At 34.8% G+C, this 27,328-nt stretch overlaps 1 protein-coding gene across 1 annotated transcript; it reads right to left on the bottom strand.

The window, feature by feature from the left end:
- Positions 1-441: 441 nt before the first annotated feature.
- Optix (optix) lies at positions 442-9,686 on the bottom strand. The gene has a single exon (XM_085201712.1). It carries the CDS (start codon positions 9,669-9,671, stop codon positions 8,868-8,870), a length of 804 nt encoding a protein of 267 aa, XP_085057838.1. The 5' UTR covers positions 9,672-9,686; the 3' UTR covers positions 442-8,867.
- Between the last annotated feature and the right edge of the window lie 17,642 nt (positions 9,687-27,328).

Raw genomic sequence — 27,328 nt, 5'->3', positions numbered from 1 at the left:
TTTTTTACAGGAAAATATAGTAGATATAAAAATACAATATTTATTAACGGATAACTTTGCTTTGTTTTTAAAAAGAAATGTTAATTTAATGAATTATTATATATTAGTAAGTAATAGTATAGTTTGAACATATATTTTCTTTATTTTATTATCAAGCACAAGTTATAGATAAAAAAAATCTTGAGAGAGACACGGTCAGAGGGGAACATACTTAAGATACTCCGTTTCCGTTCAAGTGTTAAGTAACGGACTTCAACGCCGCGCTTTGTTTCCCTATCAGAGCCATGAAATAGTAATTGACCTCGAGCGAGAATCAAACCGACGGCCGTCGTGCTCACTGTCCTACGCTGTGCCACTGCCTCTATTTAATATATCTTCGTGCAAATATAATCATACAAATCTGAAATAACAAAAGAAAGAGGTATTAAATAATACAAAATATTTTGTTTATGAATATAATTTTATTAACAATATTACTTTAATGACTGTACTGTATTTCGATATCATATTTACAATTTATGATCATTTATTTTACATTTTTACAAATCTCTTCCGAGCTAAGCCTAGTCTATACATAGGCGTCTTTCCTCTATACACAATTTATGGAAAGACGGTCATTTTTTATGTATATAAAACAATAGTCGGAGTTTCGCCGTAGCTAATAAATATTATAAACGTGCTGTAAGAGACTACAATTTATATCATTTAGTTGAAGATTTAGAAAAAATACCTTTTTTGTATATGCATCGATATCTAATATATTATTTAATTCGTCAAATGATACTTTATATGAATAAAATATAAATGTATAAAAGAAAACAGTAACACGCTTTCACCTGCATAGCATCCCTGCTAGTATTTAGTGTTAAAACACTCCGTTTCCCAAGCTTCTGCCTATTTAAAGACATTGGATATTGAGAGAGGGAACTTAACCCTTTATCTTTATACCAGTGCAAGGAAATGAAAATAATATATGCCCTCGAGCGGGGATCAAACCTACAACCGTCACGTTTAAAGTCAGATGATGACCTTCGAGGCCTTAATGCATAATGGTAAAATATAAATAATATATACCTAAGATACATAATTAAAAATAATTGATTTATAGTGCAGATAATATAACATTTATTGTCACATATTATGTATAATACAACTATATACTATACCAGCAGACTCAAGCGGCTTCGCCCGCTTGAATTATACGGATATTTATTTAATAAATTTATGAAATTATTTTCAGTTTCGAGGGGTAAATTCTAATAAACCGTAAAACACGTGTTATATATTTTTAAGAGTCTGAATTTCAAATTACATAAAAATCGGTAGGTACCAATTTATACATTTTTCCATATAAACTTTCAACTCCTATTTCACCGATTCAGGGTAAAATTTATCCAAATAACGTTTTAAAAAAAATAAAGTTACTTTCAAAAACGATATAAAAAAGCGAAAGAAAACTGGTGATTATGAATTACGATACAAACTCATATAAAAAATATATGAATGTTACAATATATTGAAAATTATCGAATATTTGTGTTACAGTTATTATTTAGATATATACCTACATCATACTGTTGTAGGAACAACATTGCCATAAAAACGTATACATTCTTCATATATTACTTATGGCTTACAACTGGCTGGCTTTATCACTTTTAATAATGCAGATATTATTAATACAAACTTTATCTCAGAATATTTTATAAAATATAACGTTAACTGTTCGCGTATTTTTTTATATAAGTATACCTATTTACGTTTCAATAATAAAAAATATACCTGTTCTGTTGTTTAGACGTTACTGATTATAAATTGTTATAAATAGACTGATGTTATTTAAAAGAAAAGTCTATTTTTACAAATATTATAAAGCTAAAGAGCTTGTTCAGTATTTACATACGTATCTACTCGTCTTAGGAAATATTGCTTCCAATTGAAAAATGTTTGTGTTGAATGTTATATGGTCCATGGAACCTAGAGTTAAGACATTCTATTTTCTATATTTTTCGCCTAATTTTCGAGACATTGTGTCCTGTAACGGAACTCAACGCCGTGCTTTATTTATTAAAGGGACGTAATCATAAAAATTCAGTAAGTTTTTAACAGATTTATGTGTACCTATATATACAGAGTGGAAGATATACCTAAAGAAATTAATCAAGATACTTTTAATAAGAAATTATTGTTTTATTATTAAGAAGATAATTTTATTATCGTTGTAAAAAATGCTAATGTAAAAATTGCTTTTTCATTTTTGGGAAAAAAAATAATTAATTGTATTAGGCTTTTATAGAGTAGTTAAAACTGTGGTTTAATTGAAAGTGGTGCTGAGAGAAACACTCTGTATATGTTTTATTCAATAAATTGTGAGAAAAGAATCGAATGATACGTGAATTTACAATTTTGTACGTTTTATAACGTTTCTGAAATGACGTGATGCACGCCTTTTAATAAACATAATTTAATTTGTAAATTCATTATGGAAGTTTTGTTAACGAATTAATAAATTATTGTTTAAGCACAATACAATTGCCGTCATTGTAAGAACTGATGGGATTTATTAGATTATGCTGATTATACGTTTTATTTATCATTCATTATGTTGTCTGTGAGTTACAAAGTCCTTAATGGGTTTGTCGTCAATAAATTAATAATTTTTAATAATTGATGAACTGTTATAAACGATTATAGAAATTGATGTACATCACGTCGTACGTCAGAAGAGCGTAGTGACGCATTATGGATATATTTTATTCTATAGATAGATAGATATAGATATATATATATATACATTATGATTTCGATATGACATATGTTAGTTATAACATACGCTATTGATATAAGTCAGGAGACCCGATTGTATTGACGTAATAAGGATATATTTTCCGCATATACAAATAGAATCAGTATTAAAACTCTTCGTTAACGACGACGCAAGTATCAGTGAGCGGTACGCTGTGTATATCAATTGGCTGGATATAAATAGGCTCAACAAAAACGTCTCCAGAATTCAGCGGAAAGTGGGCAACGGACGTTAATGGGGTAGGAGTGACTCAACTATGTTCCCAGGTTGTAGCAGATCCTGCTATGTACAGGAAACAGCGTGAGGCTAAAAAAACGGTTCTTCTCTTTTCGCCCCATACATTACGTAATGTGTGACGGAACTTAACGCCGCCATTTGTAGTTTCTGACCGGAAAAACGAAAATAATTCCAATAATAACCATCGCACTTAAAATAATTAAATTCAAACATTGTCACAGTGCCACGAAGGCCTTAAACTTTCCTTTTAAATAAACTTAAAAAAATGAGATGCAAAAAAATTTAAATTTAATTCTTAAGAGGGATATAAATAATTCATTCTCACTTTAAGATCAATCCTATTGTTTCTATTGCTATTATTATTATTAAATTAAACCTATTGTTTTATCAATTTTGCTTATTAAAGTAGTTTTAATTATCTTTCAGTTGCGAATTTTATTGATAGACACGAATGATGTATTATTAATTATTTTATATTCTATATATATAATTTAGTATTATTTTATTACAATTAAGAAGATGTCAAACTACCCACACATTTACCTAAACTAACAAATATAGCACCGACCGATAAGCCTATCGAAACCAAAATTAAAATTTTGTATATTTGGGTATGTGTAATAAGAGGCTGTCGTAGCACAGGGGCATAAGCTTGCGACTTTTAACGACGGTTATGGGTTCGAATCCCACTGGGAAACAATGGAAAACTTGATAATTTACAAGCACAGCAAAGCACAGCGTTGAGTTCCACCACTCAACACACAATGCTTCAAGAATTCGGCAAACAGTGGGAGAGGGAAGTGTCTTAATAGGAACGGAATATCTTAACAATAGGTTCCTCGATTCCCTCTGCTAACTGTGCTTCACGCTGTAAAAGCTAAAAAACATAGATATGTATCGTGATTCACATAACCAATGAAGTAATTAAAGCATTGTTTACGACATGATACGTTTTGTATTACACCGCTATTTATTTCTAGCGTGTTGAGAAATAATAAATCTTGACAATCTCAAAATGCCCACATCTTTGATATAAGATCTTAGAAGGCATCAGACTGTAATAATTTATGCTTGCCGTTTAAAGTAGGTAATACCTACAACTGTATAATAACACGGCGTACATCACAAGGTGCGGCGTTAAATTCCGCCATTCAATACGGTAGAAAGTGGAGAACGGAAGCTAAGTTCCCAGGCTCCATGTGCTTACCCTTGTAAGTGCGGGATATAGCGTGAAGCTAAAAAAAATGTATTACGTACTTTGCTTAGAATGTAAAAGTTTTCCCATTCAATATTGTTGTACGCAAATGAAACGACCGGCAAAGTCTTTAATGCAGAGCTAAATACTCAGGAATGAAGGATAATAAAAAATACGTTTCTATTGAACACCTATAAATTAGTTTAAATATTTTCATCGATCCGGCCCGAACAAAAGTTAGTTATCGTTGTAAATATAAGAAGATATATGTAGACTAGAACAGACAGTAAACGCGAAGATAGTAGCTTCAATTCCAACTCAGAGCAAATAACTAAAAAAAAATCTTGCTCTAGCATGCGTGGCGGATGTGAAAAAAGAAGAACTAAGTCTTGACAGTGCTATTTTTACACACTGTATATGCTACGTTCCCCACTTTCCGGTGAACCCAGCCAATTCCACCCAGTGCCCAATCCACTCAGTGTGAGTGTTTAGTGGCTTAACTCACGAATGCATATGCAGTATGAATTTCCTTTTTCATAGTGTTAGTATTAATTAGAGACCGGTTATTTGCATTCTAGTACGTATTTATTAGCTATTGTCATCGCTAATAGCATATTTTCTCTTAAACATACTAATGTTGCATTTTATCGACACACTTTCCATATTTTTCGATTGCCGGTATACCTGGAATACCAGCCGCGCGACTTGTGTCTTAGTGGGCAGAGAAGCTTTTGTCTTTGTTTAAAATGAAACAATATTTGACTCTTTACGTCCAGGTACTCAACTTATTATACGATGTTAATTTGGAAAGAAAGAAAAAATGTTCCTAAAACTTATCAGTTATCACTTTACGTTGTGTATTCTGATTGATTTATATTGTGCACGTACGTTGCATATGATGACTAGGGACCGGCCTAGTAATAATTATTAACACTGACAGGAAAAATGGTTCAATAACAAAGAAAACAAAATAAAAAGAAAAATGAATATTCATTGACACAGTATTTGTTAGGATATGAATAAAAGTTACATATAGTTTAACTATTCCCTATGACAATTAGCCGTCGCGTCGTAAAAGGCGTATACTACTACGACATACCTACCTACGTATTTCACTAATATCTCCGATGAAGACATTTTTTACAATTCTCTTTATTTAATCATAGTTAAACGGTTATTAAACGTTGTAATTTTACTAGGGATGTAGCGTTTTGAGTTTTTTTATGAAATTCCATAGCTCCGAGTGTCTGCCTATTTGCAATTGATGAAGTCATTTGTTCGCAGTTAACTTTTACTGAATATGTCGACTCTATTTTAGGGTTGACGTAAACATTATTCATGTAAATTTAAATCCAAAAATATAAGGTTGCTATTTTATTTAAAGATACGTGTAAAGTGTTTTGTATGTAACAATTATCTCTATATCAATTAGAAGGAGAATGGATACATACTCGTATATTAAAATTTAATATAATAAGTAATATGAAGAAGCCTAAAAATAAATATAAATAAATAAATATATTACCAACTTCACAAACAAAATCAAAACATAACCTAGGTATAACATATCTTTAAAAAGTAAAACCTAATAATAAGACACTCTGTTTTACAGTGTTAAAACACCATTCTCCGCTCAATTTGCAAGATATATATTTTTTGCCTACCAGAGCAAGAAAATTAATATAATTTAAATAATATAATTTCCTTAAGTACAATCGTGTAACGGCCTCATATCTCTACAGCGTATATCAACCAGTCGATGAGACAAAGACAAGGTAGGTACTTGCAGTCTACATGATCTCATAGCGTTTTATTGAATTCGGTGTTAAGACACTCCATTCTCATTAAGACATTTCCGTTTCCTACTTTCCGCTAAGTTTCATTCCATTTCCTCGAGAGGAAATCGAACCCACAACTTTTCCCATCGCACCTTTTGTGCCCCTGCGTCGCGACTGGTCGCAAACAGTTATTAAAAACAAATAAACCATTAAATTCGAATTCTAAAACTACTAAGCCGATTTTGGTGAAAATGATCCCTAAGTTGAATATAACCGCATGATCATAACCGATAAGTGCAACGTTCATTTACTTTCTGTTAGAAGTGTTTTGATTGTAAATCATCTAACAAAATATTGAATACGGAAACGTAATATAAATACGCTAGTACTAGGTTCACAGACATTAATTAAATAATTATAAGCTGGCCATGTACTTACACCATTTAAAAAAACAACAATAATATCTTAAAGTGTATTGAAACGTGAAGAAGGAAAACAAGTTTAAAAATGGTAAAAATGATTCTATTATAGTTCCTACTGTTATAATGACCTATTATTGCTAATTGATACGGTTATTAACTGCAACCTAGCTCATGTAAATTTATGTAGATAGAGCGAGGGAATTAAAATCTTGATTTATTTCATATTACGTTCACATACAAGTGGGAGTAGGAGTGGGATATAGATCCCACTCCCACTCCTGGAGCCACACATGGAGCCTCCGTGTTTTGGACTTGGACATAATTTCAAAACTTGCAATTAGAATAATTATATTCAATTAGGTATAAGCATTTATAAGCCTTCCACTAGATTCTTTAAGTATCAGTTGAAAAAAAAACTACTCAATTTAATATTAACAAATTCAGATCCTAATTTTTAAATTTCTACAGTTGAACGAAGCGCTAAATGCATCGTTTAGCTGTAAAATGTTTTGTTTTCGTTCTCAAAGCGAGACAGACCTTTCGTTATGTTAATAAATAATTAATGTTAATAAGATAAATGCTATGAAAACCACAGTATTTCCAAGTAAGTATATACATTATACATGTAGGATTATAAGCGATTTTATCAATATGACTCCAATATATCGTAGATTTTGTGGTGAAGATGGTCAACTCACATATAAGAAATTTCGAGGCAATGAAAAAATAATTTAAAATAGTAAAAAATATATATGACTATAATTTATTTGTGATTTATAATATGAGGTTACATGTCACGCTAGACCATGTAACTCACAAGAAAGGACCTTATAGGAGAGACAAAGGTAGACAGAACAATGAGAATGAAATGAAAATGCGGGAATAAACTTAATGGTACTCAGAAAGGTGGTTGATGGAGAAGGTCTTCACTCAAATCGGAGTTCACATCCAAGAACTTGATTGATAACTAACCGTACTAATTCTAGTATAGAATAAAACACTAAATACTAACACTAACATAAGGCTAGCATCGACTGAAATGTAAACATTTATTTATATATTATAATTCAAACTTTAATAGCCCTATGTTGGATTACAATTTTTATTAAAATTATATTTTTTCCTAACCATCCACTTTCAATTTTTTGTTTTTGTCTGGAAATTTGTAATATGCGAGTTAATTCTCTTCACCGTCTAAGCGACGATATGTTAGTTATTGTGATAGGGTTAGGTAGTGGAGCGGGATCACGCAATTATAATGCAGGACGTGGCTGAACACAATTAATAAAAGGTTGATTGCACTGCTACAGTGTTGCTTACTGCTAGCACCTACAATAATACTTGTTATTTAAAATTTACTTTGTATGGACTATGTATTGGGACGAACGCGTTCATTTTTAAGGACTCTACTATTTGTCTATTACAATTTGGTTGTATTTACTATTTTTATAGCAATATTTGTATATATTTATATAAAAAAATCCAAATTATAAAATTTGCTCAAAACTTTTGTAACGAAAAATCTTTATCTCAGGGTTCTCAAATTGGCGATAATGGGTTAATAAGATTAGTCTTTACTAATTTACTTTTAAGTTAAATATTTTTTATAATACAATAATTACATTATACAGGGAAAATGCATATCAATATATAAAATAAATGATATCTAAATTTACAATAATAAATATAACTAAATAAAATGAAGTAGGGCTGACGTAGAGCAAGGGAATTAAAATAGGTACTAACGGATTCTAAACTCTCTTTAGGCCTATTTGTTCTAACTGCTTACAAATTGTAATCTCTTACAGCACTATCTAAAAGAACAGTTCATATTTTTGTATAATAAATTAAACAGCATCGTGTAAGACTAAAGTTGCAACTACAATCGAAGGAATACGTCAGGTACCTTCTAATATCAATCATATAAAATTTTATACCACGAACATAACTATCTACAAATCTTATATTACAAGTAAAATTGATATGATAAATAAATTCCTTTTAATTCAAATCGATAGCATAAAATTTGAATAAATGCGTCCAGAAGGCATACAACAGAAACTTATCTAAGATAAATAATCGATATATTTAATAAATACTCTCTTTGCGTGGTTGAGATAATGTCAAATAACGTAAACTCTAAATGAACCCTGTCAGATCCTTATCCGTCGCGAGAAGCAACTAAGCTGAACGTCGACAGTCGAGAGGTGGCCGAGAGCTTCACTAAGTGGTACATACCTGATGCAACATGCAGCAATGCCGATTTAACTTCAAGCACTCGTTCAACACTTAACGACAAAAACCTAATAACTTTAGATTGCCTTATCACATCACGGACTACTCGCCCGTGACTCGCTATTGGCGCCGTCAACCGTCCGTCGGCAGTCATCGTATCACCGCTATATTTACACTATCAGTCTGTGGGCGCGCTACTCCTCGTCCACGTTGATCTCCGAGTCGGCGGAGTCCTCGTCGTAGGTGGAGGAGGAGGCGAAGCCTCGGCCGAGCACGGCGGAGCGGTTCTTGGCGGCGGCTGCTCTGTCACGCTGCCGCCGATTCTTGAACCAATTGCCGACCTGCGTAGGCGTCAGACCCGTCGCCGCGGCCAATTCCCGCTTCTTCGTCGGGTTCGGGTAAGGATCTTGCAGGTACCATTCCCTCAGGAGCGACCTCGTCCTCTCTTTGAAACAGTGTGTCTTTTGCTCGCCGTCCCAGATTGTTCGCGGCAGGGGGAACTTCTTCCGCACACGATATTTGTCGACCGGACCGAGAGGGCGGCCGCGGAGGCGCTCGGCCTCCTGATAGTGCGCCTCCAGCCACAAAGCTTGTAGTTTCGCATGACTGGACCTCTGGAACCGATGTCGCTCGAGGATTGAGTAGAGCTCTCGGTGGCGGCCGGCGTGGAAGGCCACCACGGCCCGCGCTCGCAGCACGGCCTCGCAGCGCTCCAGCTCGGCCACATTGGGATGCGCCACGGGCAGCGACCAGAGGAAGCGCGCCAGGCGTTCCACGTCGCCGCTCTCCTCGAGCGTCTCGCAGACGGTGGCCACCTGCGCGGCGCTGAAGGAGAGCGTGGGCAGCGGCAGCAGCGGCGTCGGCGCGGCCAGCTCGATGGCGGCCAGTGAGAGCGGCGCGGGCGGGTCGGCGCAGGCTGCGGGCTCGACGGCGCGCTCGGCCGCGGGCCCGCGCGCGTGCAGCGCCGCCGTCGTGGACTCGTCCCAGGAGCCGCGCATCGGTGCGAGTGTGCGCGCCGGAGTCGCGCGCCGTGTGACGGCCGGCGGCGACGCGGCGGCGCGCCAGCGCGGGGCGTAGTCGCGCCGTGGCCGATTGGCTATCGGTTACCGCGCGGGGGGCGCATGCGGGGCGGCGCGGGGTGGAGGGGTGCGCGGGGGCCGCGGCGGGCGGCCAATCGCGCGCGCTCCGCCCGGGGGCCGGATAGCTTTCAACCGCCGCGACGCGTATCCGGCGGGCGCGTTTAACGAGGGCGGCGGGACGCGGCCCCCCCGCGCCGCCATGATCCGTCACGCACACCGCCCCCCACTCCCCACCAGTAGCCCCCCCCCCCCCCCCCACTCCCCACCAGCCCGGCGCGCTGCGATCCCGCGACGCACACGTTTCGATAGATTACCTGCGAGCCTGCAATTAATAGCCTCCACATATTCATCCGGGTGGATTACGAGCTTTTATTTGCCCGATGTGCTGCTACTGATCGATAAATTAGTAACTTTGTCAGTAAATCCTCTTTGCATTCCGGCCTACTTAAAAAAGCCCAGGTGATTATTAAAAAGGCTTGTAATTTTTCTGCAATAATTAAATTTCCTTCCTAATAGAGATAATATCAATATTGATGTTTGAAGTCAACGTGAAATTTTGAAGTAATTTATGTCAACAGGATGCGGTATTATGTGACTAACAAACAATAAGTTCATTATTATACTGTTGACAATCCTTCCATTAAGACCTTAAGATATATAAAGTTAAAAATCCATACAAAATGTCCAGACCACCTTTCTATACCGTAAAGAAAGTTCTGAGAAGCTTATTTCGAAATGTAGAGTCTATATGAGAAAACCAATAAATGACAAGTCCCAGGACGCTCGGGGCGAGCTATAGCGCGAGATTTCACCGTGGAAGCCTTTCCACAGTATTAAGTTATTGAACGGCAAACCACACCCCGTAACTCACCCCCACCCACCGCCACCCCCAGAGCAGAACAGATCACGAATGGATTTACTGCAAATATACAATTTCTATACTTTTTGCGAGGTTTAAGTCGCGATTGATGTTCTTATAATTGGTGGTTGGCGCTTCGGCGGTATTATTAAATGTAAATGAAAGTAGAAATGCATGGATTGATTTTTTTACTTTATAAGCGCTTATACTAATGTTTGTGCCACACTGTCGGTGCTCTACCTATTTGTTGATTGTGTATACTGTACCAGTACAGCTACTCTATACCTAGTAGCTTTCTGAAAACAATGAAATTAAGTTTAATAGTTAGAAAATTGGATACGTTGGATGTAAAATTTATCTCACCAACTAAACGAACCTGAACGAACATAAGTTGTAGATTCAAATCCACCTCGCGATTTTTTCCTAGGATTTCAGCCAAGAATAAATTCTAACATAATAATATGTTTTATTTTAAAACATAGATGTAAACAATGGTCACGAATTCGATTCCCGCGTAAACTTTTTAGCTAAAAGTTGAATATCTGAAGATATGTTATGATTTCATTTTACAGTTGTCACCGCTTAGCCTAGCTTAGCTACCCTTGCACGATTTGAACTCGTCAGACGATAGACATTGTAGATGTATTTATTTAATTGGTTCTGCTAATTAACATGCTAACACCCCTGGACCACTGAGTAATTGTGTAATGAGTTGGTATGTTTGTAGGTATATTATGTATGATATTTAATAATTTTATAATAATATAGATATTTATGAATAATAGATAGATAGGTAGGTACATGTTTTTGCTAGGTGAAACCAGAGCGAGCTTCTAGTATATGTTGTATTAAGTATATTTTTTTACTTCCCCTCCACACTGTGTGTGTGTGTGGACTATTCGAGTTTTTACAATAGGTGCGTATGCGGGTGCGCAAACAGCTGTTGTCAGCAAAACATATAAACTTAGACTAAACAAAACAGAATTATATTTATAATTTTCTTAGAATATTTTTTAATAAAAAAATTGTACGAGTAAAATGTTGTAATTTTTTTTTGGTTACTTTAAATTTGTTTTTTTTAGTGCGTGCTACTCACGTAACGGTATTTAATATTTTCATTTCATTGCTCTGCTGCAAAGCGCGGCGTTGAATTCCGCCATAAAACACTCAATGCCTCCAGAAATCGGGAAGTGGAGAACAGAGTGTCTTAACACTTAGGTATATTTGTTGCCATAATTATTAATAATTGTTAATAAATTGAACAATCACGTAAGTGTCTATACATTTCATAAAATACTGAAAACTTTAAATAGGATGCGATCATTATTAATTCATAGAGAACAGTTCCCCCTTGAGCGCCTAAGCGTGAACAAAGTTGTAATTGAAAAGTTTTAAATACAATATCCGCGAATGAAAGTCTTGTACAAGACTCTTAGTATAATGTAGAGATGATAATAATGAATCACTAGGTATAATATATATCATTCTTTTTCTCTTTTTTTGTTTATTCCTCTATTATCATATCTTTATTTGTAATATGTTTTTATTTATTTGTAACCATGTCACTTGTATTGTTTACTGTATATAGGTAATATAAACATCAATTCGAGCTGAAAGCAAACACAAAAATGACTGGTCAAGTGTTGAGGCAAAGAGCAGCGTTCAATTCCACTACTCGACAATGTGAGAGTCGAAAGTAGAGAAGAGAAGTGTCGTAATGGGAACGAAGCGTGTTTACACTGGGTTCCCAGATCCTTCAATGTGCTAGATTGCTAAAAAGATAACAAAATATATTCTAAAGTAAGATCTATCTAAGTGCGGCATACATTGTTATTACACTCATATATAACTAAGTGGCTACTGTAACTCTGTACTCCTGTTCGTATAAAGCCTCCTGATCCCGCGGGTGGGATCGATAAGGGGGGTGTCTTTGTTTAGAAATAAAATCTTAGGGGGTGTGGTCCCGACATGATTTATAACGTATATTTGCTATTGTTACGATGATAAATCAGACGTGTTTCCTTATAACGTGTATTTTGTTTGTACGAACTAAGTTGAAATAGATTGAATGATTTTTAGGTTCTTGATTTTAAGTTTTTTTTTTATATTTATTGTCTTGTATTATACAAAACAGCATGTAGGTACAGAAACTAAAAGAAGTCTGCTTCATTTATTTTCCTGCATAGCTTGATAGGCAAAGAGAACCTAGTGTTCAGACATTCCACCACTTTCCCTTCAAATTTATTTAAAATTAAATTAAATTCAAGTTTGCGTATATGTGGCGGAATTTAACGCCGCGGTTTGTTCTTCCAGAACAAGTGAATTAAAAATTTTTTTCCTGTTAGGGGATCGAACCCATTAACATCGTATTGACAGTCAGATGCTGTCTCACTGCGCCACGATGCCTTCTATTTAATAATTGAACTTATATCTAGTTTTTACATCAAATTATTAGTCATACATTTTTTAATTTTGTGAACTGGAAATAGCCATACTCAATGCCATGACTACAGATTAATAATTATAAATGTTTTATATAAATATTACAATTATTAAAGAAAACAGTTACTTCCAACTCTTGGTTGAATAAATTAAAAATGTAAATAAGGTACAAGCAAATATATAGGTAGGTAGGTACATCTGTGAATAATTCCGAACGTGCCCGTTGAGCACATATCACTTCGCCTATGTCGCATTCTATGGAGAAGACGCGAAGGAGGTTGTACGGTGAAAAAGAGATAATGGTACACTGTATAGCATGCATGCTCCAAAAAAAGATCCATAATTCAATAAACAAAGATAAGCATCTTCAGATGACATATTAAAATACAAAGTGCCACAAGTGGCACGTGTGCCACTTTTGATATAATAAAGAAAAATTGCTTTTATTTGTTTATTTAATTATACTTACAAATAGTTTCGCCATCCCTGGTATAGGTTAAGCAGAAATGTCACCTGATCAAACATGTTCAGCACGAGGATAATTTGCCAGGGACGTAAAGTGCTATATTTGGAACATTTTATATGCAACTTAAAGCATACAAAGTTATGGGCACTGACTATTATTAATACGATATGCCTATATAAAACCGTTTAAAAAGGACTTGTCCTCAGTGACTGAGGTAAGACGCGCGCACAGCCGTAACCGGTGTGCGTAGATACGTGACATTTGAACAGATGTTTACTTTTGTAATCTGGACATCCACTAAGAAGGGGTTTTGAAAAATTTTAACCCTAAAGGGGTGAAATAGGGGTTGAAAGTTTGTATGGAAAAAAATTACACGGGCACCAATTTTTATAAAATTTGAAATTTGGACTCTTAAAAATATTTAATTGAACACGTGTTTCATTATTTTTTAGAATTCAACCCCTAAGACATTGAAAGTTTTTATGGAAAAATTTTTAAATCGCCACCGATTTTTATAAAATTTTAAATTGAGACTCTTAAAAATTGAACGCATTGAACATGTGTTTCATGGTTTATTAGAATTCACCCCTAAGGGGTGCCCCTAAGAGGCAAATTAGCTGGCGAAGCTGCGCGTATCTTCTAGTTAAATATATTTTTTTTGCTTCATTGTATTCTATTTTCAGCAGGGAAAGCAGAGGAGACCTAGTGTTAAGATACAGGCGCTACTCAATTTTGGAGACATAGCGTTGCACAATTCAAGTTCAATAAAAGAATTTAATTAATGCGATAAAACTCATCAAAACACCAAAATAAAACTCTGTAATTTAAAAAAAACATAAATTCTTTATGTTATTAAGTATTTTCTAACTTTTTCACTGTAAACTAATATCATTATGAAACACTTTTGTGTGAACAAATTGAAACAGGTTATTTTTATTACATACTTTTATTGCCTTCGTTTTGGATGAATGATAACTATTTATAATCGTGTGAAGCAAAAATATTGTATTACAGGCGTAGAATAAAATGAATACAAAAAAATATTTTATGAAATAAAATTAATATATTTAAAGGTATTTCAATAAACAAGTCAATGCACAGAAATAACCTTCGTTCAATTATTCTATTAGCATTTTCGCATTCACTTACATAAACGAATGAACGAATGATTGCTCATTGAATAAAATTAATTAAAAAATAATGTTTTATAATGTACAGTACTTTAACAGCACCAGTAGCCGTGTCATTAGAAACTTCGCGGGAACTTAATGTTCAGTGTTTTTTACTGCATCATATCGTTCGTGTGTTTTCTACTAGGTATACCTACAGGCAATGGCAGATTATTTTGCGCCTGTCATCGCGAAATCAGGCCAATAAAAAAATAAATAAATAATGTTATTATACATAAGTAAAGGTTGTTGATCAACTTTTAACATTTATGTAGCATTTGATTTCTGTGTAATTTGGCTATTTTTACATAACGTGACCAGACGTCCCGTGTTTCGCTTGCCCCGATATCCCGAAACATGCCACCGGGACATCCGACTCCGCATTTTTTCGGAATGACAGGTAAATTTGATCGGGCGAACAATTTTCTTCATGATTATCGCAGTACACTAGTTTTCAAAAAATGGACTTACTTCTAAAAAAACGAAAGCCACTAGTCGACCGAGAAATGGTTACGTTATCCATACAACGTATCATTGGAGAAGTGGTTTTGTGCTAACTGGTACCAGCACAGCACCACAACCAGCGCCATTCATTCCTTTTGTAAATACATTCTAATGTACAAAATGTAATACATAATACAAGTAAGTTATGAACTAACCTCACCTTATATAGTTTTACTGTAATTATTTTGTGATGTATTTTTTTTCAGGCGGTGACTTATCTAATTAGACTTTTTATTTTTATTCTGTTAATTTAGTCTTTCAAGTGTTCCTTTATATTTAACTGATCAATCTTTATCTATTCTTCTCCATACTTCTCCATATGAAAAATAAACTTTACTTAACTGACACACAAAACAAACCAGAACTTCGCGGGACCCTGTTTGGTCCGTGTTCTTTAATAATAACAAGTATTGATAAATTAAATTGACCTAGTTATAAGTAAATAATATTCATTTATTCATTTAGAAAATTATATATAATGAATGGTGTATATTAGTATTCGACATTTTTAATTTATTTGTGGGCTATTAATATTAATAACTAATTACAATTCAATTATATTTTCAGTAATTATTAGTGAAATAGCGTCACTGTATTATTTAAAGACAAGCGATATCACTTTTCTTTCAATTAGTTAAGAAACATAACACACATAGTTAAGAATCATAACACTACATAACCTTGACATTGAGGTAATGTCCTTCCTGACTGACTTTCCAATAGTAACAGAAAGTTCATTTCAATGTCTAAAATACTTACTCATAAAAGAAAATCTTCTTCACGCTGTATCCCGTACAGAGCAGGGTAGGCAGAGGGAACGTAGTGTTAAGACCCTCCGTTACCCACTTTCCATCTAATTCTGAAGGCATTGCGTGTTGAGTGGCGAAACTCAACGCCGCGCTTTGCCTCGACACTAGAGCGAAGAAATGAAAATATACATTTAAATAAATATCTCATTTCCTCGAGTGAAGGAATCAACCCCACAACCAGTCGATTTTACAGTCACACTTTGTATCCATGTGCCACGACTGGTCTCGAATAAAATACTCATACTCAATAATTTTAAAAATCCACAAAGTAAAATATATCGGTTAGTGGCCACCTGGCCGGATTGACGGCACGGGCTACTAGGGACGCAACAGGTTGTAGGTTAAAAATGAAAAATAAAAAAACTCCATGACTACTGTGGACCTTTATAAATCATAGAATACATTTAATTATATAATTAAAAGAATAAAAATACAAGAAGCCATCCTGGTGCCATTGGGAGGTTTGCCCATATTGCACTCTGAGTATTATCTTAAATTTAAAAGAAAACCATCTGCTGGTCTGGTTAGGTGTAAGCTTCCATCACCCAACATATATGGTCTGTAATTTACTAGGATCTTCAAAATGTCCAGTGCCTCCAGTATTAAACAATTCATATTACTAAGAAACACACAGCAAATAAAATAATAACAAAAAAAATATAATAAATAGTAAAAAGTCCAGACTTCGTTTCTCACAAGCGCTGCGACGTCAACACCAACAAAAGCCTATTCCAAAGTTTCATAATTCCAAAGAATGAAGAGTTCAGATCTAAACAGCCAAATAAAAGAGAGACAGCTACCGAATACAATATGCCATTTTACATTTATAAATATGAAAGTAACCGATGGCCTCTGCAACTTAGTTGTATTGAAGTTTCACTCAAAAATACAAATTTTATACGATTTTAAATCTTAATATTTGGTCTTAGTTCGTGTTTTCTGAAGTACTTTAGTTTTGAGCGTTCGTGTAAAGTTGCAGGGGGCACAATGAGTCGTAAGTCAAAAGTTGCGTTTTACGAGGCTATATCGCTTGCCGTTTGACACTCGTTTAGCAGCCATGTCACTGTCACTGCTAGACCAATAGACCACTATTGCTCTAGTAGTGTATAGTCCTAAGTTTGGATTTCCTCTATCTATTTCAACTCCTCTTTAAAGTTTTGTATATTTTGTATAGCTTAAAACACCCACTTATTCCACATTTGATATTTAAAATTATTCATTTGTGTAGTTACAACACAAGAAATATTTTAAATATGTGAAACTATAACCGTTTATCAATCATTCACACTGTTATTTGCATTAGAATACAATTACTATATGACCATTCAAGGGTATCGAGTCTCTAAAAGGAAAAAATTAAAGCTAATTGAAAAAAATACGAGCTAAATATGTTATATAAAATTCTTATATGTAATTTAATAATATTGAATATACTTTTTTATGTTTTTTCCAATAATTATTATAATGATGACAAATAACTTCAAGCTTGTTGAGCATACCGCATGGGTGATGGGCGAGGGACATTGAAATATTGCATACAGACAGACTGACGGTTATCAGAATAAATAAATTTGAAGTGGAAATGTTTTTTCAGATAGTTATTCCATCACCAAGAGAATTGAACCCATTGACGTTGTTTATGACGGAGAATGTCCCGATGCACTATCGTGATGAACCTTCTTTTGTAGCTTCTGTTGTTTACCCTATTCCGCACATGGTAGGGTAGGCAGAAGGAATCTAGGAACTTACTTTTAAAACACACAGTTTCCATTTAAACACTTCCGTTCCCCACTTTCTGCAAACTTCTAAATCATTCCATGTTGAGTGGCGGAACTCAATCCCGCGCTTTTTCACGTTACCAAAGCAAGGAAATAGAAATAATAAATATATATTTAAATTGCGGGAATCGAACCCACAATCGTCGCGTTTACAGTCGCGTACCTACTTGGGCCCCTGCGCCACGACTGGCCTAGTCTTAGTCATTCATTTTATTGTCACTTTTTTACGTTTGTGCATGTATGTATGATATATTATTATAAGCAATATATTATATCACTTCATTATTGTTTCTGTCCATTTAAAGACATCGCGTGTGGAAGGCGGCCACAAACATCGCACCCTGTCGAATCAGGAAAACGTGTTTAATGGTCATCCATCACCATGCATTTTGAAATAATAATAATACTATGAACTAAAATATATTATAACTGTGCCACAAAAGTGTTTTTTCATAAATGGGAATATTTCTCGCTAATTTAAATACGCTTTGAGGCCCGTTAGTGCAGGCACGCAGGGGCACAAGCAAGCAGGGCGCACAACGGGTTGTGGGTTCGATACAAACTCTACTACTTATTACTTTAAAAAAAAACTTTAACACCAATCCGTAATATATATATGATACATTTAAATTACTTTTTGCTTGTTCGATAACATTAAGCTAAATAAATTTAGCACCTTTTCTCTTTTTCCCCGTAGCAGGATACAGAACCAAGTCTTAAGTCTTCAGAGACTCCGTTGCCCACTTGCCCCTTATTTTGGATATATTAGCTTGTTGAGAGGCGGCACTTAACGCCGCGTTTTATCTATCAGAGCAAGTGAGTAAAAATAGCTGATATATAATAATTCCCCCAGTTGAAGATCGAATCCACAACAAAAGAGCCGATCAAAACTAACCCACACATATCTAATGGGCATATAAAGTCAATTTTAAACGACATCAGTGAAGCCACGCATAGTATGAAGTAGATCTACAATCAAAAGGCTATTAGGCCTATAAGGCCGACTGCGCAACGAGAATACCAAAAATGTAACCCTTCAGCACGGTTAGTTAGCGGACGATTCGAGTGGCCCGGTTAATGGTGGTGCTAGACTATGAGCTATATTCTGTTCATTTATTTATCTTAAAGTGTTCTCGTTTATTTTTATTACTTTCTGTACTTATATTATATTATAAATATTCAGTGAACTTAATCTTGGAGAAGGCTGGGGAAAAGTAAACAAGTATCAAAAATATTTAATTTTTTCCCTCAAGCAACACGCAAAGGAAAGTGGAAAATAGAGTTTCTTCGCATAAAAAAAATGGAAAATAGTGTCGATTGAGGTTCGTGCTATACCTATGCTAAACTCAACATGAAGTTAAAAAAATCATAGCTCTATCTCTGCCAGCCATATATGACCAAAAGTTGAAACGCAATCGTACGTGAAATAACGCTAAATGCGTTTCAATAGGCCATCGGACATCAAAAGTTATTCCCCTGCTGTTTTGCAAATAGTTGTGGTGTACTTGGAACATATCTCACTGTACCTATATCATAGTTGGGAGTTCGAATCTACGTTAACAAAATGTTTACTTATTTTTTCAGGTTCATCATGTACCTTCATCTTGTACCTATTTCTTAAGCGGATGGAAGGGTGAGGTAACTAAACGACGCGCTTTATCTACCAGACTGAGAAATAAAAACAATTGAAATATTATATAGCCGCGTGGGGATCGAACCCACGATCATCGCGTTCAGCCACGGTCAGCCGCCAAGATGGTTTCTCGTAAACAAATGCCCATTAAATATATGAAGTATGTTTGTAGTATTTCTAATACGATTAGTACGATATTTCTCATCTTTAAGTTACCTATATAAAATGTGTTGAGATCCGACACTCAACACTCGATGTCTTGAAAATTATGCAGTGCTTGGGGAACGGAATGTTTTACCTACGCTTATTTTACATTTTACATCTTGAAATCAGCCCGTCGTGGTGCGGACGCATAAAGGTGGGACTGCAAGCACAACGGTCCTGGGTTCGATTCCCTCTATTTCCATTTACAAAGTTGTAGTACATCATAATATCAGTAAAACATAGCCAGGCCGCCTTCACAATAACTATAAAATGATATCGTCTGCGTATACAAGTACGTATAGCCGTATACCTACCATCTATTGTAGAACAGTGGGCACACAGTGGGCACACAGTGGGTACCTAGCTAGTCCTTCCGCTGTTACGCGGTGTTTTGTACTCACCTTCGCTGGTCGACCCCGTCCGTGTGTTACGCGCTAGCGACTAATGTTTACAAATTTAAAAAAAAAAAAAAACAAAAGGTATAAATTAGTATTATAGTATATCTCTAATCTTACTTTAAGCAATATCCTACGAGATGATTCTAAATGTTCTAGTAAAATCTTTTTCATAAAATAATATAACATGACGAAATTATATTTAAAGTTATTTTATATATTATCTTACTCTGATAACAAGAGAAATGGTGAAGTTGAGTTTCGCGAGTCATGTCGCAGTGTCTTGGATATTGGGCGGTGCCTTTGAAATGCAGTGACTTAACAGTAGGTTCCGTTTGCCTATCCGGCTCTATGTGGGATCATAGACTCAAAGTATGTAACGCAAATATAAATCACTAGAAAAACTATAAAATTGTTTAGGCTAGAATTATATATTACTAGTACTTTTAAATATTTCAATATTTGATATTTAAATATTTTTAATAAGCTCTAGTTAGAGAGCGCCTCGTTAGTTTCCGCCACTTAACACGCGTTGTGTTAAAATAGACGGAAATTGTAATTTTATACAACTTTCTGTACCTATATTGTTTTTATTTAGTTACCTGCCTATAATTACTGATTATATTTATTAATTTTTTTTTTCGTATAACTACAATCGTCAGTAACCGTCAAAGTTTCTCCATTTCAGGATATCGGGAATTCAGAATTTCGGGAAATCCTCTTTTAATGTTCTTATGATTTAAGTAACCTCTCATCACTTAGACTGAGGGCCAGCTCCATACAAATCGTAGTGACCCTTTGTTCGCAATAGCCATTTCGTGTTTTACACCGACACGAAGCCAAACCATAGTTATTGACAACAGACCATTCAACGTGAAGCGCGAAATATTAACTTTTTGCATTTTTTATATGACGATGCCAACTTGTAGCTTTTGCTAAGATATGACTATAAAAAATAAATATGAAAATTTTAATAATGCCCTTACTTTACGACCTACTACGGTCTGCATAGTGTAAAACTTAAAAACAACGAATTATTATTATATCCACCTCCTAATAATAAGACAATGCGCGGTGTTGAACTCTGCTACTTAATAGGCAATGTTTCGAAAACTACACGGAAAATGGGGGTAAATCTTAAAACCTGGTTGTCTTGCTTTATACAGCATGAAACTAAAAAAGAAACAATATAGTTAGGTACTTTTGTTTCATATTTTTGAGTATACGCGAAAATACCCCTGATGATTTGTTTAATTTTTTATATTTCTCATATTGATATCATGGATAAATCTATCTTTAAAAAGACACTAATTCTTATTAAATGTAATGAAACACATATTTTATTCAACTTTTACAAATTCATCCTTTACGAAATCTGAACAAATAATGATATTTATTATATTTTTACAATTAGGTATAGAGATGAATAAAATAAATAAAGTTTAGTTCCTCAGGCACCATCCAATTTTCGATGTTTTTTTTACGCTCACCTGATGTGCCTGATATACTTACTAAAAAACTGCGTTATGTCCACGATATTTTTTTTTACTGCTTGGTTAAGTATATTTTTCCATTCTTGTACATCTTTCTTCCATCCTTACAAGCTACATAGTGCCAACTTTAGTTCAACTTTTGGCCGAATTCAAAAATAAAATATTAAGAATTGAATATGTGAAGTTGATCAGAAAAGGTGTAGGCAGGTTAACAAAAAGAGTTATAAACCGGCAGCTTACTGCACAACTGACGTCACATCTACATTGTAGAGGAACACTCACACAAATGCAAAGCTCAGCTTAGACCTCACGGACTGTACATTACTTACTATGTTCTATTACCTTATATAGATTAGTAGTAGATTTCAACTACATGTACAATAAAATTAATATCGATCGAAAAATTTTCAAAAAAACAAAAAAAAAATACAATAAAAAAGCAAAAAGAAAAACAAAATTTGTGCCTCATAACACATTCGTTAACCCATTTACGAAGGCAGCGCTCACAAAGGGTGCTTGCGGCGGGGCTATCAGAGCACGTCGCCGTATATCAGCCGACGATTAGTTTATGTGACACTGTTTCACTGGACGGCTTTTTGTTGAGCACTATGTATGGTTAGAAATGGCAGATGAAATATATTTTTGAATTTGGAGTTAAGACAACTCTCCTTAGTGGCCGATAAATCTCTTTCCCATCCCATTTTTACAAACCCTATTAAAAAATAAAGAGATAAAAAAAAGAAAGCAAGAAAAAACCACGGACTATCAAAGTTTGTAGTGTAACAGTAATGATTTTAAAAAACCAAAAGAAGAGCTAAAATCTCTCTAAGTGAGTTTTGTTGTCGCTCTTACACATTATCAATACACGAAGCGAAAACTTAGTATCTATCTCTTTAATAATCGATAATTATGGAGATGCAGGAGAAGTAATATTTAGCATAGTTGTAGTTTACATAGAGATGGAGTGAAAAATTATAATATATTTAAATTCATAGATTAAATATAACACACACTTATGTTAAAGACCGTGCAAGTGGAGTAGGTTTAGCCGGAAGTCAGACCCTCGCAAAGGCCTGGATTAATGCCAGGAGGAAGAAGAAGAAGACACACACACACTATCATTATGATTGACAATGATGACACATTTTTGTGTAAACTAAATTTACACGGTAATTTGGCAACGCTTACAGTACGCATATACAATACGTACTGTATGTCATATTATTTGTTCGTGTTGTTTTGTCCATTCAATAATAAGGCTATAGTTGCGTTTTACATTAGAGCTAGCGCGTGAATCACGCGTAACAGCGCGGTTGCGGCGGGCACCGTTTATGATATGGGCGTCTTTGTCACTACAGTCAAGTACTTCTATGATAAACTGTACTAGATAGGCACATATTTATTTTTTAATACCTTCACGCTGTATCCTGCATGTTATAGGGTAAGCAGAGAGAAACTGGTGTTAAGACCATTACTTCTGCATTTTCCAATTTTGGCGATATTATCTACATGTGCATTGTCTCCAAAATTGTGGCAAAACTCAACGCCGCTCTTTATCTCCTCATCAGACCTAAGAAAAAGAAAGCACAAAAGGAAAGTAAGGCACCTGAGTTTAGGCTTAGGTATATAATTTACAGCTCCGAGCACATTCGATAACGCTTGATGTAGAAAAGTATGTTTATTAGTTGTTTTAAGCAGTCGACGTGGCTAAATACTGGCAAAATATGATCTAAATTTTCCAAGCATTGATTCGTTTTTTTAACTATATCTTTCAATTTATACTTGATGCTAAAATAGTATTTCGTTTTCGTGCTCATTTAGAGAATGAGTGTTATATAATAAAATTATATCGTAATTACTTTAACCTAATCTGGGAAATCTCCTCTGGACTCCTAAGTATGTACTATAAATATAAACATACCCCCCCTCCCCCAAACGGATTTGAACCTACAAAACTACACCATTAGCTTTTGTATTTTAATTGTTCCCAAACTTGCAGGGTTAATGCGTGAGGGTGAAATTTACATGTATCCGCATTAGCTAAGTGCATTAGCGGTGGTAAGTAAGCCCCGCGATATTTGACGCCGTGAGTTAATCTTGATGACTTGTTCCCATTATTACACGATATATATATATACTAGCGACCCGCTCGCGGTTTCACCCGCGTGAACTATGTCATTATTAATTTCTCTCTCCATGACTACGTCTTAGTGACGTCTATGCAAAATTTGAGACTCGTAGCATTTGTAGTAACGACGTTTCATACAAACTTTCAACCCCAAAAATAACCCCTTAGAAGTCGAATATTGCAAATTCCCGTCTTAGCGAGCACCTACGTCCTATAAGTAACTCCTATGCAAAATTTGAAATTCCTAGCACTTGTAGTTTCTGAGATTTCGTGATGAGTGAGTGACCTTTCGATTTTATATATATATATAGATAGATATTGTAAAACAAGTACGTCACTCTTAGGAATAAATACCTACATGTAGAGTATAGATAGATCCAGAGTCTAGTTTAAATGGTAAAAGAAAAAATAAATAGGATAGCTAATCATTTATAAAAGTGAACAAAAGATTTATTCACGTCATCGAAGTGATTAGTGCTGAACTGGCACTGATTCTATACACTCTGTTCCCCAGGTACCACCCAATATTCAATATATTGATGTTACTTATCGGAAATCGAAATAAGTCTTTCCTGTGACGTCGTATGCAATGGAAACCATATTATTTCCTAGGAGAAACATTTGTTGGAGGTATTAGCATTCAATAAGCCGTAATCCGAACGCGGAAAATGTAGTAATATATCTATAATATATGTTTGTGTATCATATATCTATTGTTTATTTATCTCCCACATGTAGCAGGCACCAGCCAAACAGTGTTAAGACACTACGTTCACTGTCGGAGCAGAACGCCGCAGCCTGTTAACCCACAGAGAGAAATGAACACTACAAATGTCTATGAATGATATATTTCAAAATATTACGGAAAACAAACTTTTGCATAATACGTATTTAATGTTGGCTTTCCTTTGGTTTTTCACGCGAACCTAGCGAATAGGAACAACATAGATAAATATTTAAAATTGAAATATTTCCGTTTCCTTAATCGGAACATACATATATACCTACAGGGATTAGAATTTTTTTTTTTCACCCTTTTTATACCCATAGAAGTAGTCAGAGATAACGGAAGGCCAAACGCTACGGTCTCTGCAGTTTTTATATCTCGTTCACTATCTTCAACTTCTTCATATATACCCTGCTGGGAGTCCTCATGCTTTTCATATGACCTTCCTCCAGCATCACATCATCTCTCTCCTGCTTCTTACCACTCTTCTACTACTCTAAATAATATTTAAAAATTAATTTACTCCATATACTTATAACTAAAATATGCAAATATAAAATCTGCTACGGTTTTAAGCCCCATATTGCGGTTCCCGTCAGCTGTCAACTGTCATTCAACACACGGATTTGGCCACCCTCATCTTGCATCCTTTTCTAATAGAAAAGGATAGAAAGGGAAAGCTAGAAAAGTTTATCCGTACAAGTTATTCCAGCGCTCTGTTTAGCGAAATCTCGTTACATTTTTAGGGGTGGCTAAAGGAATTTAGAGTATTTTTGATTTGATAGAGGATTTAAAAAAAGGGTTGTTATAGAGATTTAACAATGTCGCTTCACGCTGTTTCCCGTATATTAGCAGAGTAGGATGACACACTTACTTTTCGCCACCTAGTTAACGCTGCCCCATAACGTCTTAAGCTAAGTTCTCGACTAAGTAACACAATCATATTGACAAAGTAATAAATAAGTATATATAATTTCTTTACGCGTATAGAAATGCTTAAAAAGAATAATATAAAAAAGATTATTGTAACAATCATTACAAACACACTGTAGTCAGTAACGATAGACAAATCTCTAACTACCCTTTACAAATTAATCACCAAATAATGGAGTCGACACGACAGGATTTACACGCGACACTTTACTAATGGATTTCCGAATTTGAACCCCACATCACATACATAGAGTTGCATTCCACTTAATAAACATTTTATATTGACAAAATTGTCATTATAATACAATTCCTATAATCAGTTAAAATAAACCTTATGATAAAAGAAATAAGATATAAAATGTATAATGTTTATAATATTAACTGTATATATAAAATGGTAGTGATGGCACATCATCAATTAGTTCTTATCAAGTTCTTATTACGGAAGGTATAAGATTCAAATTCGTATCAAATATCTGTATACAGGGGGGTCAACTAATCACTTGTGGGAGCTTTCGTTAAGCTCATCGGGTTACTAGAATAATGTTTATGTTTACTTAAAACTTATATTTGGCATAGGGTAAGAATTAAAAGCGTAAACCTAAGGGTTTATAACCCCCCTGTATACATTTATGGCACAAAACATGGATAGATTACGAATAGCTTATTACTTTGGGTGGTTTTAATTACTTTTATTTAAGCTTATTTTTTTATTTCTAAAAATCCATCCTAGCCGAAGTTTTTCCATATGTAAATAAAAGTACTAATTTCCTATGATTGACCCAAACATGTGATAGTTATAGATTCGATTCCCATTCGAGGTAATCTCGTTATTTAAACTTAATTTTGCTTTCTTAGTGTGGCTAAACAAATTAAGTTGCAATCACAATGTAATGTAATGTAATGTAATACTGAGTAAAGAGTTATTTATAAAGTACAGACTGGCAGAGAGAAAAAAGACTTAAAACACTCTCTTCTTTACTTTTTGCCTATTTGGGAGACATTGCGCCTTCAATTACGGAAAAATTATTATTCCTAAGTATTAACTAACAAAACAACACTTTAAATCGAACAACAAAAAAATCGATATTATCTTTATATTCTAAGAACAGACCACAGTCCCAATATAAATACAAGTTAAACAGGATCAACGGAGCGTTCATTCACGCTAATAGCCACAACACAATGTCTAACTAACAGATCACTGCGAGATGACACTTGGGATGCTGTAGTGACACTTTCTTAAAAGAATACGTGGACGAAACAAGCTTGGTACAAATTGAGAGAAATTGTCAATTGTCTTTCCCGCATATCTAGCAGAGGTAGGCAGAGGAACCAATCAACCTGGTGTTGAGACACTCCGTTTCTCATGCACCTAATTTTTGCGACGAGGTAATCGAACTGACCTTTACCTTCGCATTAATATCAGACGTTATGGCGCTGCGCTACTACGGCGTTATTGACAAAATACACGTTTAGAATAGAGAAAAAAATGTAACTAAATGAGATATCAATTATCTCTGGGTACCTCACAATAACTATATATCTTAGTGTCTATATATCTTAGTGTCTTAGGATATTGATCCAAATTTTGAGTATAAATGGGCATGTATAATATTTAGTAGGATTATATTTTTCAAAATATTAAACTAATGTTTTTATTATTAAAGTTTACTTCTACACTAACATATAAATCGCTTGCCCCCCGTAACTTGGGTATCAAAGCACCTGGTCGCCTATAGGTACATCGATAAGCGGATTATCCGCTGTCCAGCTATTATCCGCACAGACGGACGATCCACATCCGTCTTATCTATGGGCCACGTGGTGTTCGTGGTAGCGAGTTTGATTGATTATTTTATGTTAAATGATGTACGTTTTTATTTTTAAAAAAACCTTTTAAAAAGACAGCTTCACGCTATAACCTATTTTACCTACCCACCTGAAAACCCACCTGAAAAAAAATTGTATAATATTTCGAATTCGAAATGCTGGGTGTTGAGTAGATTTTTTCGTGTATTAAATAATATAAGCAA

Source organism: Heliconius melpomene, chromosome 18, assembly GCF_056956725.1.
Source record: "Heliconius melpomene rosina isolate 202511_hmr_F chromosome 18, ASM5695672v1, whole genome shotgun sequence".
NCBI classification, from domain to species: Eukaryota; Metazoa; Arthropoda; class Insecta; order Lepidoptera; family Nymphalidae; genus Heliconius; species Heliconius melpomene.
The sequence above is the reverse complement of the archived record's forward strand: the minus strand, read 5'-3'. Positions and strand labels throughout refer to the sequence as shown.

Excerpts from the sequence above, each read along its gene's own strand:
- Optix (XM_085201712.1), bottom strand. The coding sequence starts at position 9,671 with ATGCGCGGCTCCTGGGACGAGTCCACGACGGCGGCGCTGCACGCGCGC.